We start from the raw sequence: 17,908 nt of genomic DNA, 5'->3' as shown, positions 1-17,908 counted from the left end.
GATGGGGTTTCACCGTGTAAGCCAGGATGGTCTCGATCTCCTGACCTCGTGATCCGCCCGCCTCAGCCTCCCAAAGTGCTGGGATTACAGGCGTGAGCCACCGTGCCCGGCCGACAACAAGGATTTTATGAAAGAGGAGGCCATGACACCAAGTCTCACGGCAAATCCCATAATTTCCTTTGCAGGGGAATTTCAGAGAGAATCTTCCTTGAGATCCGGTTAGTGCACTGTTTTCAAAAAACCTGAATGGAACAACCTGTTGAGAGAGCAAAGAGCTCCTGCGTTTGCGGCACACGGGAGCCTGGCAGCAGCAGGTGTGTGTCAGTGGGAGACCCAAGGCAGGCCTCCCCTCCATAGCCCCTGCCACACCCCAAACTTAGCCATGCTGGTGCCGGACATCCTGCGCTGCTTCGAGTTGTGACTTCACATCCTCCAGAGCTCCAGGCAGCACTAAAGTCTCTGGGACGCGGTCAGCTGCTTAGATGGGTTCCCAGGAAGGCTCACTGTTCTGGAAAGGTCTGTAAGCATGTGACCTGAGCTCCTTGAGGTTCAGGGGGCAGGTCTGACCGAAGCAGAGTTTTCCCTTTCCCAGCTCAGGAGGGATTTCCCACTTCTCCCTGTCGAGTGTCTGAGGGTAGTGACTCTGCCAGGCTGGGGGCTGCAGGTCCCGGAAGCCCAGGGCATGGATGCTTATGGGTATTCGATTGATGTCTTTCCCATAGTCGGTTTCATTTAGGCATTGAATATGTATTTTCTGCCAAACTCTATTACACTTCAAGCTCCATGACGGCAGGGACCATGACTGCTTTGTTAACTGTATACCCAGGGCCTGGCCCCGAGGCTGGCACTAGATGCCCAACAAACGCTTGTGGAATGAGTGGCCAACACCTTAGCTTTTCTACAGTTGGTCTTTCTGTTTAAAGAGAAAGAATGAAAGCAATGGGATTGACACTGTGTTCTATGTAAATGCTGTTCCATGGAGTTGTGCAACATCAGTGCTCCAGATAGAAAGGCACACAGCAAAGCTGACTCAGACAATGGTGCAAGTTCAAGTTTTAACTTTTGTGCCCAGAAAGTCCTCATGTCTCTGCTCCTGGCTGGGCCTGGGATGGTCCCAAAGTCTTCAGGTTGATGTTTCTTTAAGGTCATTCTCAGAAGCAGGACCAGAGTCCTCCTGTTCATGAAGTCCAGGGCTCCCTGCAGGGGTCCCCAGATTGGACCCACCCATGGCCCTGCCTGTGCTCCTGCTGTATCCACCCAGGGCCAGGCGTTTCCATCTCACACCTTCCCCTCTCTGCCAGCTCTCAGCAGACATGGCTGGTGTTTGGCTAATGTTTGCATGGAGTTCAGTCTCTCTCCTGGAGAAAAGGACAGATATTCTGATGGCTGGGGCACCAGCTGGGGCTGTGGATTCCTGCTAAAACCCAGCAGCGCAGCCGAGGGGAAGGAGCCCTGGAATCTGAGTCTGGAGGCCGGGTCAGAGTCTTGACACTGATCCTCAGCTCACTAGAAAATGAAGGCACTGTGATGCCTGAGGTGTTGGCTGCCTCTAGGGTTCCGTGAGTCTCAGACACCCACCTCTTCAAGAGGAGGTGCCAACGCTGTCACTGATTTGCAATGATTTTCCCATGTGTTAACTGGAAACTTAAAGGAAATGTTAGCCATGAGGGTTGGGAGCTTAGATTAATATTTAGAAAGGATTTACAAAGAAAAGAACCCAGTTAATCCTAAGATAGAGGTCTTTTCATTTCTATTTGCGTAGTGGGTGGAGACGGAGTCCCTGGCTAGGACAGTTCCCACAACCTTCCCTGTAAAGCCCCTCTGCTGTCGTAGTTTCTAACTTCACAGTCACAAAGCCAGCATGTGCTTCCCACGGCTTCGGCCCCCACTGCTGGCGGATGGATTCAGGTTCTGACTCTGGCCCGAGGAGGACGCACAGTGCTTGCCAAGTGAGTGCCAACTTTCGCAAGCAACACTTCAGGACGAAATGGAGAGGCAACCATGACAGTGGTCTCAGATCACTCTTTTTTTTTTTTGAGGCGGAGTCTTGCTCTGCCACCCAGGCTGGAGTGCAGTGGCCGGATCTCAGCTCACTGCAAGCTCCGCCTCCCGGGTTCCCGCCATTCTCCTGCCTCAGCCTCCCGAGTAGCTGGGACTACAGGCGCCCGCCACCTCGCCCGGCTAGTTTTTTTTTGTATTTTTAGTAGAGACGGGGTTTCACCATGTTAGCCAGGAGGGTCTCGATCTCCTGACCTCGTGATCCGCCCGTCTCGGCCTCCCAAAGTGCTGGGATTACAGGCTTGAGCCACCGCGCCCGGCCTCAGATCACTCTTTATAGCAAAAAGGTTAAAGGCTGGACTTTGGTGTAAGACAGTCTTCATCCTTTCAACTATTGTTTGGCAAACTAATTGGTTTACTTAAGCCTCAGATTCCCTTTCTGTTAAATGGAGATAAAAATGGTGTCTATATCAGAGAGTTCTTGTGAGAATACGATAACGTAGTTAAAGCTCTTAACCTAATGCCTAGCAAGCAGTAAGTGCTTAATAAATACTGGTTATTATTATTATGCTTTTGCTACGGTTTGAATGTGTCCACTAAAGTTCATATGTTGGAAATATAATCCTCAATGCAATAGTGTTTAGCGGTGGGGCCTTATAAGAGGTATTAGGTCAAAAGGGCTCTGTACTCAGGGAGGACTTAATGCTTTTGTCTTGGGAGTGAGTGAGCTTGAGAGTGGGTGGTTAAAAAAGCGAGTTTGGGTCCCTCTTGCCCCCTCACTCTCATCCTTTCTTGCCCTTCTGCCTTGAGCCATGGCATGACGCAGCACTGAGGCCCTCACCAGATGCCAGTGCCATGCTCTTGGACTTGCCAGCCTCCAGAACTGTGAGCCAAATACATTTCTTTTTCTTTTTTTTTTCAGATCAGACGGTTAATGTGCTGACATTGTAACAAGGTTTGAGGGTGCCACATCTCACACATGTGTGTGAACACCCAATCATCATGCTCACAAACTACAAAAGGATCATGCCAAATACATTTCCGGTAAATCACCTAGTCTTAAGTATTCCATTATAGTAGCGCAGAACAGACTGAGACGCGTTATTCTGGCCTCGGTCCCTTGGTTGTTGCACGACAGGGTGTTCCCTTCACTACCAAGAGCCGATGTCTCCTATTATTTCTTAGGCATTAGTACCTTGACAGTTTGGCATAAAATCTCAGTTAGGGCCTCAGAAGACAGAGACACGAGATAACTAGGCTTTCAGAAACCCTCCACCCCCACCCGCTCAGCTATGAAAAGGGTTTGTTTCCTGCTGCTGGAAATCCACACATTCCTCCTTGCCAGTGTACACACAAGCAGAGATCAAGTGAATATTGACTAGGGTTCTCCCCCTTCCTCTCTTAAATGCCATCACCTGAATCGGACTGAGGGCATCCCAGAGTCACTCACAGCAGAGTAACTATGTGGAGGCAACACATCCACCTTATGTCTTCAGACTCCCACCCTCTGGACTGGGAGCTATTGGGCAGCAGCAATGGGGCCTTCTGGAGGGGTCTGCACACACCCCTCCAGATCTGTCCTGGCGATGGTCTGCTGGGCGGAACCCCTTCCACCACCTTCTTCCATTCCATTCACCCCCTGAATGTCCTGGGCAAAATGTGTCAGGCCACGGGGAGGAACTTTCTGCTGGTGGTTCCCTAAAGATCCTCTGATGTAGGAAGCTACTACTGCCTGCAAGTTTAAAGTCCCAGTTTCCAGATAAGTACGAGTTTATACTTGTTTATATATTTATTCCTTAGAGTCTCTGGTTGGCTTTTTTTTTTTTTTTTATCTCCAATGGGCAAGAACTTGGACTTTTTAAAAATTCTTTCTTCTTTCCCCAAATGCTTTGATGAAAGCTTCAGGAGCATTCAACTAATAGATTGGCTGGTAATGACAAAATTAAATGCATCAATTCAAGTAACCAGTAAGTGCTATAAATCTAAAGGCAATATATATTTTTAACCACCACATCATTAATGTCTGCAGGCCAAGCTGGTGGTGTTTGGAGGACTGGAACAGAAAGACATGAGGGACTGCTCTATATTTCAGACAAGTCACTCGAGTGACACAACAAAAATCAAGAGGTAGGCACCACCGGAGGTGGGTTGGCAAAATCCAGACCAGCCTGCTCTTCTGCCTCCTCCATGGCCTGAAGGCTGAGCATCAGCGGTGTGCCTGGGTATCAGCGGTGTGGCTGGGCATCAGCGGTGTGCCTGGGCATCAGTGGTGTGGCTGGGTATCAGCAGTGTGGCTGGGCATCAGCGGTGTGGCTGGGCATCTGCGGTGTGGCTGGGCATCAGTGGTGTGGCTGGGCATCTGCGGTGTGGCTGGGCATCAGTGGTGTGGCTGGGCATCTGCGGTGTGACTGGGCATCAGCAGTGTGGCTGGGCATCAGCGGTGTGACTGGGTATCTGCGGTGTGATGGTATCAGCGGTGTGGCTGGGCATCTGCGGTGTTGCTGGGCATCAGCGGTGTGGCTGGGCATCAGCGGTGTGACTGGGTATCTGTGGTGTGACTGGGTATCTGCGGTGTGCCTGGGTATCTGCGGTGTGACTGGGTATCAGCGGTGTGGCTGGGCATCAGCGGTGTGGCTGGGCATCAGCAGTGTGCCTGGGTATCAGCAGTGTGACTGGGCATCAGCGGTGTGCCTGGGCATCTGCGGTGTGCCTGGGCATCTGCGGTGTGGCTGGGTATCTGCGGTGTGGCTGGGTATCAGCGGTGTGCCTGGACATCAGCGGTGTGACTGGACATCTGCGGTGTGCCTGGGCATCTGCGGTGTGCCTGGGCATCTGCGGTGTGGCTGGGCATCTGCGGTGTGCCTGGGCATCTGCGGTGTGGCTGGGTATCAGCGGTGTGCCTGGGTATCAGCGGTGTGGCTGGGCATCAGCGGTGTGCCTGGGTATCAGCGGTGTGGCTGGGCATCTGTGGTGTGGCTGGGCATCTGTGGTGTGACTGGGTATCTGCGGTGTGGCTGGGCATCTGCGGTGTGACTGGGTATCAGCGGTGTGGCTGGGCATCTGCGGTGTGACTGGGCTTGGCTGAGGATTCCGAGGGGTCTCAGACCTGTGCTCCAGGCAGCAAAGCCAGATGGTCCAGTTCTCAAACTCACAAGCCTCAGCGTGTGAGAGAAGTGCTGGAGGAGCTTGCTGACCTGCAGAATCCTGCTCCCAGCTCCCGGGACCCTTGCCGGGATGTGCAATGTCTATGCTTGTCCCAGGGATTTGCAGGACCTGTGTCACACGGGCTCCAGAGGCTGTCAACTTTTCAGGAATTCTGGGAGTTGGTTGTTAAACACAGCCATCACTGAAAATTGAATTATATAAACGTATAAACGATATGACAAACAAATGAATACTCCAAACATATCCCTTCCTCGTTATTTTGCTATTATCTATGTTCTTGAGGTTACCTACAGCTATTGTATCTAGATAGCCTCACGTAATATATTGACGTTTCAGTCAAGCGCCGACTGTGTATACGGCAGTGCAGTAAGAGTTTAATACTGCATTTCCACTGCATCTTTTTTCTTTTTCTTTTATTTTTTTGAGACAAGAGTCTGGCTCTGTCACCCAGGCTGGAGTGTAGTGGTGCAACCTCAGCTCATTGCAACCTCTGCCTCTCAGGTTCAAGTGATTCTCCTGCCTCAGCCTCCCGAGTAGCTGAGATTACAGGCATGCACCACCATGCATGGCTAAAATTTTTGTATTTTTAGTAGAGATGGAGTCTCACCATGTTGGCCAGGCTGATCTTGAACTTCTGACCTCAGGTGATCCACCCACCTCGGCCTCACAAAGTGCTGAAATTACAGGTGTGAGCCACCACAACTGGCCTCCACTGCATCTTTTCTATGTTTAGATATGCAAATCCCTATTGTGTTATGACTGCCTGCAGTCCTCAGTATAGTAATCCGCTGTATAGGTTTGCAGCCTAGGAGTGGTAGGCCATACATACAGCCTCGGGTGGAGGAGGCTAGAGCATCTAGGTTTGTGTAAGTCCACTCTGTGACGTTTGCACAATGACAGAAATTCCCTAATGACTCATTTCTCAGCATGTGTCCCCATTGCTATAGTCACCATTATATGACTGTGTTATCTCTTCCTAAATCACTGCATACTCAGTGATTCCACACTGGTAGCCTGGAATTGGCCATGGTAGAGTATTTCCATCATGGAAATTGGCAGAGGTTGTATTCCAGGGCTACCAACCTAAGAGTCGCTGTTAAACATTTAGCAGCACATTGCAGGCAGGGGAGGGGGGAACCCGAAAGTCGAGCTGGATAAGCTCCTCAGGTGGTTTCAATGCAGAAGCTCTGCTTGGAACAACACTGTGCAGTATAGACTCAGAGGTCCAGGCCCAGGTACCTCTGTGCTCTGGGTGTATTAGTCCGTTTTCATGCTGCTGATAAAGACATACCTCAGACTGAGCAATTTACAAAAGAGAGAGGTCTAATGGACTTACAGTTCCATGTGGCTGGGGAGGCCTCACAATCATGGCAGAAGGCAAGGGAAGAGCAAGTCACATCTTACATGGATGGCAGCAGGCAAAGAGAGTGAGAGCTTGTGCAGGGAAACTCCCCCTTATAGAACCACAGGATCTCGTGAGACTTGTTCACTATCACGAGAACAGCACGGGAAAGATCTGCCCCCATGACTCAATGACCTCCCACCAGGCCCCTCCCACAACACGTGGGAATTCAAGACGAGATCCGGGTGGGGACACAGCCAAACCATATCACTGGGAAAGGAACTGAGGTGCTGCCTTCATGGCTCTGTAAATGACCCCATGACCTTGGGCAAGTTACTTGCCCCACTGTGCTTAGCCCTATCGTCTGTAAAACAGTGATGCACCTAGTATCTTCCCCCATTGTGTGATCGTGAGGATTCAATGAGATAATCCATGTTAAAGTCTCAGAACAGTGCCCGGTATGTAGAAGGCTCTAGATAATTGTTACCTATTATTATGATCTGACAAAAGAAAGTTAATTTTTTCCAGTAGATCATCTTTTTTTCTTTTACATCGTTTTTTTTGTTTTGAGACGGAGTCTCGCTCTGTTGCCCAGGCTGGAGTGCAGTGGCCGGATCTCAGCTCACTGCAAGCTCCGCCTCCCGGGTTTACGCCATTCTCCTGCCTCAGCCTCCCCAGTAGCTGGGACTACAGGCGCCGCCACCACGCCTGGCTAGTTTTTTGTATTTTTTAGTAGAGACGGGGTTTCACTGTGTTAGACAGGATGGTCTTGATCTCCTCACCTCGTGATCCGCCCGTCTCGGCCTCCCAAAGTGCTGGGATTACAGGCTTGAGCCACCGTGCCCGGCCTTTTTTTTTCTTATGAGGGTCCTGCACAGTCTTTGTAGAAAATTTAGAAAATAAAAATAATCAAAACAAGGAAACGAAAAAGTATCCATTTCTAGCACGTGGTGAATATTTTGGGGGGCCTTTAGCCTGCTAGTCTTTTTCCTGCACCTAAGAGATGTCATTCTTGATCCCCTTCTGGAAGGGGATGCTCTTGTTCACCAACTCGTGAGGCTTCAGCAATATTTCCTCTCCCACTCCTCATGCTCAGACGCTCCAGGACAGCTGGTTTTGTCACCATGATGAAAGGGCACTGGCAATGGGAATGGCATCTATAGTGTTGGCGTTCTATATTTACTTTATTATCATTTAGAAGGATCATTCTAATCAATTTATTAGACAAATATTTGTTGAACACATAGTAGATACAAGGTATTGTGCTGTGGGGGTTGTGAGGGTAACAGCGTGTCTTGTCCTTAATAATAAGGTCAATAGTATTAATAGCGTGAATTACTATTTAGTAGGGAAAGAAATATTAAGAAAACGGGAGGCTAAGGCATGAGAATCGCTTGAACCCTAGAGGCGGAGGTTGCAGTGAGCCGAGATCTGCACTGCAGCCTGGGCAACAAGAGCAAAACTCTTATCTCCAAGAAAAAAGAAAGAAAGAAAGAAAGAAAAATCAAGAAAAAATAAACCATAGATTTTCTTTTAATCAGATAAAACCGTGTTTAGCCAGAGGAACCCCTCATCTTCATCTATTTATCAAAGTGCCGGGGAGGCCCGCGCCTCTGCCTCCCAGGTCTGTTTTTTTTAAACAGTCTCCCTCTGTCGCCCAGGCTGGAGGGCAGTGGCACGTCTCAGCTCACGGCAACCTCTGCCTCCCAGTTCAAGCGATTCTCCTGCCTCAGTCTCCTGAGCAGCTGGGATTACAGGCACGCGCCACCGTGCCTGGCTAATTTTTGTATTTTTAGTGGAAACGGGGTTTCACTGTGTTGGTCAGGCTGGTCTGAAACTCCTGACCTCGTGTTCCGCCCGCCTCGGCCTCCAAAAGTGTTGGGATTACCGGCGTGAGCCACCGTGCCTGGCCCACAACATATTCTTTAATGCTGGAAGAATAAATGAATTGGGAGGGTGCTCAGAGGTTCTGCAGGTCCGGTGCCCACCACAGCAGAAACCCCCTCCGTGATAACCCTGGCAGGTGATAACCTTTGGCTTAGACGCCTGTAGCAGGGAGAGCTCACTACGTCACAGAGCAGCCTATTCTGTTAGGTTTTTAAAAAGCGTTTCACTGTGATGTTAAGAATCATCTCCCTATGATCGTTCACGCCTGCTCTCCAGGTCTTCATCACCCCGACTGCCTCCCGGAAGAGAGCTCAAGCTTGCTGTATCCTGTGCACTGGTGATGAGGCCTCAGACGGGTCTCTGGCCCTCTGGATCCAGGTATATTTATGCACCCTGAAATGACTTATTTCAGGATGATGGGCACCAATATATCCTCAGGAATTCTGAAAATTTGTAAAAATGAAGGAAGAGTTCATCTGGTGGCATTGTTTTTTCTTTTTAAACTTAAGATGATGGGAAAAGCTGAAGAAAGTACCACCTCAAATCTAAATCTTATGCAATCTTATCCAAAATAATTTGGATACCTCGGGATCCAGGTTCTGTCTCTCCGATCTCCTATTTAGAGACACCATAAAAGATCATCTCTGATCCTGGGCTACACTCCACTGTTGCAACACGATGGGCAGTGGTTCTGTTTCTCCAGGTTAGAACCTATCAGGGGAGTGGCTCCACCTTTAGGAACCTTTATGTCCCGTGGGCCCATCTGATTTTATCTCCTCTGAGCAGGTGCAGGATACCTAGGGGCCACGCAGGGAGGAGACGGTGCAGCCCTGGGAATCTGGGGCAGGTGACCTCTTGTCCTGGCCTGTGAGGCCGGCCCTGTGTTCTCTGAGGGGTCACCCTCTGCAGAATTATGCTCTCAAGGTGTGGCCTCAACCAAAAAAACAAAAAGATGAAGCCTCCAAGTTCAGCTCCATTGTGGCTATTGTGTTTGTACCAGAGACTTTTGTCTGGGAGCCAGCAGGAGTCTTGAAGCCTGGTGTTGCGTAGGCTGCTGAAACAACAAGGTGACAGCTCAGCTCTGGACAAAAAACACCTCCTTGGATGCCGAGACATCACGCTTTACCTCCAAGTCCTTAACGAGGATGGAGAAAACCACAGAGCGAATGCTGGAACTTCCCGGGACGTTCCCTTCCCCACCCAGTACCCCCCGCATCAGTCTCAGTCCTTTTCATTTTAATCAGTCCCATAAGCCAGCCTCTACCTTTCAAAGGAATCCGAGGAACCTTCCTGCCAAGTCCCACTGAGCTCCTGCCACACTGGAGGATGTGGGCCAGGCTCTTGTGTAGGTTGAGGAAGTCTGAGAGGAATAGAGATTATAGGAAACAGTCTACCTTTCTTTACAAGGCCTTGTTTTGCATCCCTGAAATCTCAGATTCAGCTCTTACAATGAAGTCCTGTTGTAGAAAGAGCTGGCCTTTTATCACCACTTAAAATCTAATTAATCCATATTGAAGCACAAAGATTTCTGTTGTATTTTAGGGTGAGGGGTCATAGAGCCTTCTTTGTTCATCCTTAGACTTATAATCATCAGGCACTGGGGATATAATTTTACCAAATTGGAAGGTAACAGATCAAGTCCTTATCAGAAAGCCTAACTCATAGTTTTAACAGAGTCCTTCGTCCTTTACATGAAACATTATATTCAAGAAGAACAAAAACGCATTTCAGAGTGCCCAAAGGGTTAATGACCACAGCTTATATTCCAGGCAGCATAGAACCAAGATCGTCACATTACCGTCAACCACAAAAGACGGCAGATCCTATAGGGGTGGCAAAGTCCTAAGACTTGTTGCAATGGCTTTAATCTTTAGAACAGTGATGCAATCTGTTGGACTTTTACTATCTTTCCTGGGATGGATTTTATCCATTATTACAACTTATTTGCCACACTGGAAGAACCTCAACCTGGACTTAAATGAAATGGAAAACTGGACCATGGGACTCTGGCAAACCTGTGTCACCCAAGAGGAAGTGGGGATGCAATGCAAGGACTTTGACTCCTTCCTGGCTTTGCCTGCTGAACTCAGGGTCTCCAGGATCTTAATGTTTCTGTCAAACGGGCTGGGATTTCTGGGCCTGCTGGTCTCTGGGTTTGGCCTGGACTGTCTGAGAATTGGAGAGGGTCAGAGAGATCTCAAGAGGCGACTGCTGATCCTGGGAGGAGTTCTGTCCTGGGCCTCGGGAATCGCAGCCCTGATTCCTGTCTCTTGGGTTGCCCACAAGACAGTTCAGGAGTTCTGGGATGAGAACGTCCCAGACTTTGTCCCCAGGTGGGAGTTTGGGGAGGCCCTCTTTCTGGGCTGGTTTGCTGGACTTTCTCTTCTACTGGGAGGGTGTCTGCTCAACTGTGCAGCCTGCTTCAGCCATGCTCCCCTAGCTTCGGGCCACTATGCAGTGGCGCAAATACAAACTCAGTGTCCCTACCTGGAAGACGGGATGGCAGATCCTCAAGTGTAAGACTCCGACGAGGCCAGAGATGTATCCTATATCAACTGTGATGACAAAGATCTCTTTGTTTTGTAGCTAAATCTGTGATGCTCACGTTTTCTCATTCAGTAACTATTTCTCTACAGTAGGCAGACCCACTTCCCTCTAAAATCTAGAGAATAATGAAGGAAAAATATTTCATCTAAAAGAAAATGATTATGGTAAGCATTATATAGGTAGAAGTGAAACAAGCTTCATTGATCTGGTTATTTAAAGAATGTGGTGGCTGTCCAATATAGTCAGTTTCAAGCTTTAATGTGTAAATTTCGTATTAGAAAGGTTTTTTTCCTTTTTTTTTTTTTTTGTTGTTGGTAGTTAGAAATGATCATTAGTTTCTGTTTCCTAAAGAAAAAAACTAACAATCTGAAAATTTTAAGTGTTCTACTTTAGCAAAGCCACATGCTAAGCCAACCCCAAAGTGTTATTTCCACAGCAACGACTTTTTTCCTCTTTGAACAGAAGTGGTTTGTGTTTAGGGTATTACCAGGCACTCAGTGCGACAAGATTTTATGAGGCTGAAGAGTTTTCAGCACCTCGTGATACTCTCAGATTTAAAATACTGGCCAATCTCTTCTCTTGTCCTTTCCCTCAAAACCTTCGTATTAAAAAAGAAAAACAATTCCAAAGACATTTTTCTTGATATCCAGATATTATCAGGTCATTTGAATAAAAACTTTCCTTTGTTCAATGAAAAATCACTAACATGGGGATATATACTTTAGTGGTGAAAAAGCAGAAATGCTGACTCCAACCTATAGAGTCCTAATGCTGAACTCTTTCCTCGACTTAGAAAGTATATATAAGAAAAAAAGTGTTTATGCACACAAGCGTAAATTTGACAGAAAGGCATGCAGTTAAATAAACTAGATATGTAGTTTGGTATTGCTTCAAATGCCGTGTGGTATATGTAGCCTGAGAAATTTCTGAAACACAGGCCTGAGTTAAGGTGTAGAGATATTTCTGATAAGATTGATTTATTTGGTTAAGAAATACTTTTCTTGAACCTATTTTTTAAAAGTAACACTCAGTATTACCGTAACATGCACATTTGAAATGTGAGAACTATAAGAGATGAAAATCTGACAGGCGCAATTAGTGAAATACAAAGCAGGAGGAATTGAACCAAAACCATCAGTTAAACATTTTGCATTCAGACTTAAATCTTTGTTAGAAAGGTTGGGAATAACATGAAAGCCATTTAGACCTTAACAATGAAGGGAGGATTATTACCACTTAATTATATTTCAGTGACAAACTGCTTTCTGCAAAATCCAGCCCACAGGACACAAACACGATCTTGGCCACACCTTGGCATTACTGGTTTGCGGCACTATTTCCCTATCCTTTTCTGAAACCCATTCAACATGGAATCAAACAATAGCAACTCTGGCAAGAATCCTCCTATATACACAATGAAGAAATATTTCTGAGCTTCATAAGTTATAACACAAGTGTCACACTTCTTTTCACAGCAACCGAAGGACAGGAGTTAGTTTGGTTAAAGCTCTCAGGACATTATAATGGCTTTAGTATTTAGAACTGTGGCTCAACTAGCTGGAGTTTCATTATCTTTGCTGGGATGGGTTTTATCCTGTCTTACAAACTACCTGCCATACTGGAAGAACCTCAACCTGGACTTAAATGAAATGGAAAACTGGACCATGGGACTCTGGCAAACCTGTGTCACCCGAGAGGAAGTGGGGCTGCAATGCAAGGACTTTGACTCCTTCCTGGCTTTGCCTGCTGAACTCAGGGTCTCCAGGATCTTAATGTTTCTGTAAACGGGCTGGGATTTCTGGGCCTGCTGGTCTCTGGGTTTGGTCTGGACTGTTTGAGAATTGGAGAGGGTCAGAGAGATCTCAAGAGGCGACTGCTGATCCTGGGAGGAGTTCTGTCCTGGGCCTCGGGAATCACAGCCCTGGTTCCTGTCTCTTGGGTTGCCCACAAGACGGTTCAGGAGTTCTGGGATGAGAACGTCCCAGACTTTGTCCCCAGGTGGGAGTTTGGGGAGGCCCTCTTTCTGGGCTGGTTTGCTGGACTTTCTCTTCTACTGGGAGGGTGTCTGCTCAACTGTGCAGCCTGCTTCAGCCACGCTCCCCTAGCTTCGGGCCACTATGCAGTGGCGCAAATGCAAGATCATCATCATCAACTGGAGACGAGAAACACCAACCTGAAAAACTAAGCCCGAAAGGACAAGCGTCTGCTGTTCAGGAGACGCTTGCTCAACACTGGATTTGGTAGGAGGTCCCGCTCTAGTCATCTCACTGTGCTTCTGATTTTCGAAAATGCATTTTTTCCTGTGGCTATTAAACTATAGTTTCTTTCCAAGACTGGTAAACTATTTTTATCTTCTACTCTGAGATCAAAACCAATCAAGACTTAATAGTAATGACACCCATTACTGTGGATGAGTGTTCTCAATTTTAAAATAGTGATTGCATAGAAGTGGTAAATAAAACATTAATCTGTATGTGTCTTTGAAGGTGTTATTCATATGGCGCAGAATCATTTGGCAGATCATTGATTTCTTTCAGGTGTTTAAGATAACCTAGTATAATAAGCCTGAGCTGCATATTTATTTAAAATGCATGACGTCTTATTATATAAAATAATGATTAGCTCTTTAAAAGTTTTCGAGGTGAAGACACATCATCTCCTGAATCAGAGACCTCAGTGTCTCTATGGAACCTTTTTTCAAAAGGCAGCCACATTCAGTCATGTCTTCTCAACTGTGTCAGAAGCAGGAGGGTGATCCTGTGTGTGTTTCGGATGGTTCACGTAGACTCCATTCAGTCATGTCTTCTCAACTGTGTCCGAAGCAGGAGGGTGATCCTGTGTGTGTTTCGGATGGTTCACGTAGACTCCATTCAGTCATGTCTTCTCAACTGTGTCCGAAGCAGGAGGGTGATCCTGTGTGTGTTTCGGATGGTTCACGTAGACTCCAGCACGCAAATGTGCTTCTGCATCCCGTGCTCTGTACTTCATGCGCAGCGTTTCTGGCTTCCCTGGCACTGAGCAGTCTGGGGGGGCATGGCAGGGCAGGACTGCTGTGTGTGTGTAGAGAACCACCTGGGATGGCTGCCTCTCCGTGGAGCACACCTGCCAGCCCAGGCAGAACGACCACAGAGCACATATTCTGGAGCCCTTCATTTTATTTGCACAGTGATAAGACTTCATCCCTTTTTATCAGCAATACATATAGTTCCAACAAGAACTATTCATCACAAACTGCTGGCTTGGGGATTTCTTCGTGAAATATTTTGTATTTGCTTGGTACATGGTTCCAGGAAACTCGTGTGTTTGTGCCAATGAGGGAAATAAATTGAACAATAAACGACACTGAAATAAACTATTAGGCAATAGGTAGCTTTGTTTTTTGTTTTTGTTTTTTTAAAAACCGACTGAATTTTTTTCCACCCACAAACACATGGAAAGTGCAGAAACCAAAGTTAATCTATGTGATGTATTTGCATACGTTTACAAACAAGACAAATTAAAACAGAAACATGTTCAGAATTTAACCTGATTAAATATTAAGTTCAGTCCTGAGCTTTTGATATTTAATACAATATAGATAAAGCAATAGCAAAAAATTTTAATTTATTTGATTTGCATGCTACAGAGATTTAACTAAACTTTGTTCATTTGGCTAGCAATATCCTTTTTGTACCTGTAACACTTAAGATTCTGATATACAAAATTGTAATAATATAATGATAATTCAAACTTGAGAACTAAATATTACATTCTTTTTACCCTGTGCGAATAAATTCTACCTTTTAAAAATAGTATTTATAATATTAAAATTCGTATTTGTCCATATGGTTTTGTGATCAAGTTATTAAAATGTTTTGTCACTGTGAATCATTTGGGTTAGTACAAATATGACAAGATTATTAAAAGCTGCCTATAAATACATAACACTATTGCTGACTTTTAAAGTGTAGAAAAAGGATTATATTAAAATAAGTTCATCTCTCATGTTAGAAATGAGGAAATTTTGTGAAATACAACAACCAAAAGCATCTTGGTCACAACTGCTAACTACCAGCCTGAGACAGATTTTACTCTTTAATACTTGTCTGAAACTTTTTGTATTACAAAAAGTCAACAGCTAATCTGATGAAAGACTTATAAAGCTGTAAATATTCCAATATAGTCTCTTCTGTGTCAAATATTTAAAATGGCCAGAATCAAACTATATATTAAACAGAACATAAATAAGACTGTAAATAAATAAATGAAGAAAATAAAATCGTACAGAACAACTACACATAATTCTATAGACATTTTCATGGTCAAACTAAGACGCTGAAAACAGCTCACCTTCATTTACCTCTACGTTAAATAAACTTCTGTCTTTCACATTTGACCTTGACAAGGGTGAACTGTATTCTTTTTCTAGTTTTCCTTAGTCATCTAATAGAATGAACTGGGCAGTCTTAAAGGACTGTACTCAGTCAATTCACTAGGCTGGTTTTTGTTCAAAGCAGTGTCTGCCATGTCCAGTTATGTCTTCAAAGAAATGTGTATGTTAAGTGGTGGGACATTTAGGAAAAAATAAAGTTCTAGGCTCAGAAGTTGCTTAATTTGAACTTCGATTCCAATAACATGAACTTTCCAAAATATATACAATTGCTTTCAAGAAAATAAAAATTCTTGCTAGTGAGCATTCTAACTTAGGAACACAACTTTTTTGTCCTTTAAGGGGTTCCTTTAAGACAATTTTGGATTTCTGTAAAAAAAATCTATTTTATTTGCTATATTAGATGGCTAACCCCAAATTGTTTCTGAGTAATAAGTATGGTTTAAATGGTCTAAATACTAGATATTTTAAAAGCTTGATGCTGGCAGAGCTGCACTGAGGATATGTTTTTTTAAGACGTGCCTGGGTTGGGTAAGGTGAAATTCTAAACTGGAGGACACATTAGTCAGTTTCTCTCTCTAAACTTGTTCATCCAAAAGTCATTTTATAAACAATTTAGCTTATACTTCAAATTAATAATCTCCCCAGTCACATTCTTCCCTTTGCCTCCAAACTATTTACCATAAATTATAGATAGAATCCCCTAAAAATGAGAGCTATGAAGTAATTTCTACTAAATGTTAGAAATCTCTTGATAAACTCGTTTGTTTTTGGCAACTTTCATTCTATCAAGACATCTTTTCCCCTCTTCTTGGTTATACCAAATGAGTGCCAATGCGTTTCTCTCCACACCTCCAGCTTTCTCTGTCCTTAGAACACAGGGCCACCACTTAGCACCATCCTTAGATTTAGGGCAAAACACTGGTGCAAGCCAGAAACTCACATTTGAACACTTATGCAAATTCAGGCTGAATGAGACAAACCAGCTGCTCATTTGATGAGCTTATTTGTATCTCTACAGGGCTGGTGTTCTTCTCCTGCCCTCAGTGTCACGAATCCCAAGATCTTTAGTGTAGCCAAGAGCAGTGCTCCTTTGTATTCTTATTCTTAAGAGCACTTGGTAGTTTATATTTTTGTTTTCTTTAGAAAAATATAAAAGGACAAAAAGGAAATTGTTTTAAGGAAACCAGGTGTTCCCGCACAGGTGATGGCCACGAACGCAGCATCCATTTTGGGTGGACTTTGGAATGCTGCACCCCAGCGACTGCTCACACTGCCTCCAAATGGAAAGCGCTCTTCTCCTCGCCAGCGCACAGATACCACGTGGCGCTGCTGCCATCGGCACGGCCTACTCACAGGAACACAAAGGAGAAGCAAGGCCACCTGCTGAACCAAGTTGTCTCTCAACAGTCGGCTCAACAGCACCCACGTGGGGTAGTACTGCCTCCATTCCGTTTTTACAAAATAAAGCCCACTGGCAATGCGCACATTCTGGGCAACATTTGTGTACCAGATTATCCCATTTTTCTTAATCTGATTTTTTCTTGTTTAAGCACATAAAAATTACACTCAAGATACTTTACAAATTAAAATGTTGAAAATCTGATGTGAAATAAAAGTTCTTCAAGAGTTGACAGTTAGGTTACCAAAAACCAAACACCAAAACAAAAAAACAAATCTTCAGTCTTTTACCCTCCTTAAAAAGGTGAACAGATGACAAAATAATTTCTTAAACCATGTAATCACACGTCATCCGCCGGCAGGGACGGGATGCTTATCTTTGCTCTGGTGAAGTAGGCAATCTTCTCCCTAGAGTTGGGGTGAGAAATAAATGGACTTAAATATGATGCTAAAAATACTCTGGGACCATTAAAACAGTCCCCAGGACCTGCAGTGGCAGTGATGTCTCTACAAGCACAGGCAGAAGCTCTTTTCCTTAAGCAGAACTCCATCCATTTAAAACCAAGAGAGTCTCTGCCTGCTAAAGGGACGGTATCAAGGAGAACAGCAGCTCTGGCTCACGGAAGTCACCTATAGACCAAGCCAGTAAGTTCCCTTCAGGGAACTTCCAACAGAAGACAGTTTTTAAACTAGTAGGGTCTGGTCTAGGATGGGTGTTTGCAAACTAGGCAGTGGAAGACTCAAAAGGCCCAAAATCCTACGTGGAAACTTCTCAGTAACCTCACAGAAAAGTACATAATACCAGGAAGTCTTTAAAATCGATACCGTGCTGAGGCAGGGACAACCTGATGAGTGACACCACGACTCAAATGAAAGGAGAAGGAGGGACTCACTATCTGAAAGGCAGTAACTGCCCTGGTCCCGAAGCAGCAGAGAGGCTGAGACAGGGCAGAGTGGTTTTCAGGTGAGGAGAGTACTTAAAAAAAAGAGACAAACAGTACGTCTATTTTCCTACAGAACTTCACACCGTACATTTATGCCGTCAGTGCACACTTCTTGAGGGCATACGACGTGCAAGGGGCACACTGGTAGCTGAAGCATCAAGCACTGGCCCTCCTTTGTGAAAGAACAGTCTAGATGGGGGAGGAGGTGCGGGCTAGAACCCAGAGCTGAGGTGAGGATGTTCTGAAAACTAAGGA

General features: G+C 45.5%; 3 protein-coding genes and 1 non-coding gene across 7 annotated transcripts in view; 2 read left to right on the top strand and 2 right to left on the bottom strand.

The window, feature by feature from the left end:
- Nucleotides 1-2,919: 2,919 nt before the first annotated feature.
- LOC117086535 lies at nucleotides 2,920-3,023 on the bottom strand. Its single transcript, XR_004438431.1, has one exon. It is a non-coding gene; the product is annotated as a small nucleolar RNA U13 (small nucleolar RNA).
- A 7,213-nt stretch (nucleotides 3,024-10,236) lies between these two features.
- Nucleotides 10,237-10,912, top strand: LOC117086177 (putative claudin-24). Its single transcript, XM_033215765.1, has one exon. The coding sequence runs from the start codon at nucleotides 10,250-10,252 to the stop codon at nucleotides 10,910-10,912; it is 663 nt and encodes a 220-aa protein (XP_033071656.1). The 5' UTR covers nucleotides 10,237-10,249.
- Nucleotides 10,913-10,925: 13 nt separating this feature from the next.
- Nucleotides 10,926-13,721, top strand: CLDN22 (claudin 22). Its single transcript, XM_033215764.1, is given in 2 exon segments — nucleotides 10,926-12,718; nucleotides 12,721-13,721. Coding segments are annotated over 2 exon segments (660 nt in total). The 5' UTR covers nucleotides 10,926-12,462; the 3' UTR covers nucleotides 13,125-13,721.
- Nucleotides 13,722-14,185: 464 nt separating this feature from the next.
- WWC2 (WW and C2 domain containing 2) overlaps nucleotides 14,186-17,908 on the bottom strand; it is a 211,419-nt gene continuing 207,696 nt past the window's right edge. For 3 of the 4 annotated variants that reach the window (XM_033215760.1, XM_033215762.1, XM_033215763.1), the window contains one exon: nucleotides 14,186-17,117. In XM_033215760.1, the coding sequence (XP_033071651.1) occupies nucleotides 17,051-17,117 (67 nt within the window). In that variant the 3' untranslated portion in view covers nucleotides 14,186-17,050. The remainder of the gene's footprint in view (nucleotides 17,118-17,908) is intronic. The other variant, XM_033215759.1, reaches the window with a different exon arrangement.

Source organism: Trachypithecus francoisi, unplaced genomic scaffold, assembly GCF_009764315.1.
Source record: "Trachypithecus francoisi isolate TF-2019V2 unplaced genomic scaffold, Tfra_2.0 Lachesis_group1, whole genome shotgun sequence".
Taxonomy (NCBI): domain Eukaryota; kingdom Metazoa; phylum Chordata; class Mammalia; order Primates; family Cercopithecidae; genus Trachypithecus; species Trachypithecus francoisi.
Note: the sequence above shows the minus strand (reverse complement) of the source record. Positions and strands in the feature narration are given on the sequence as shown.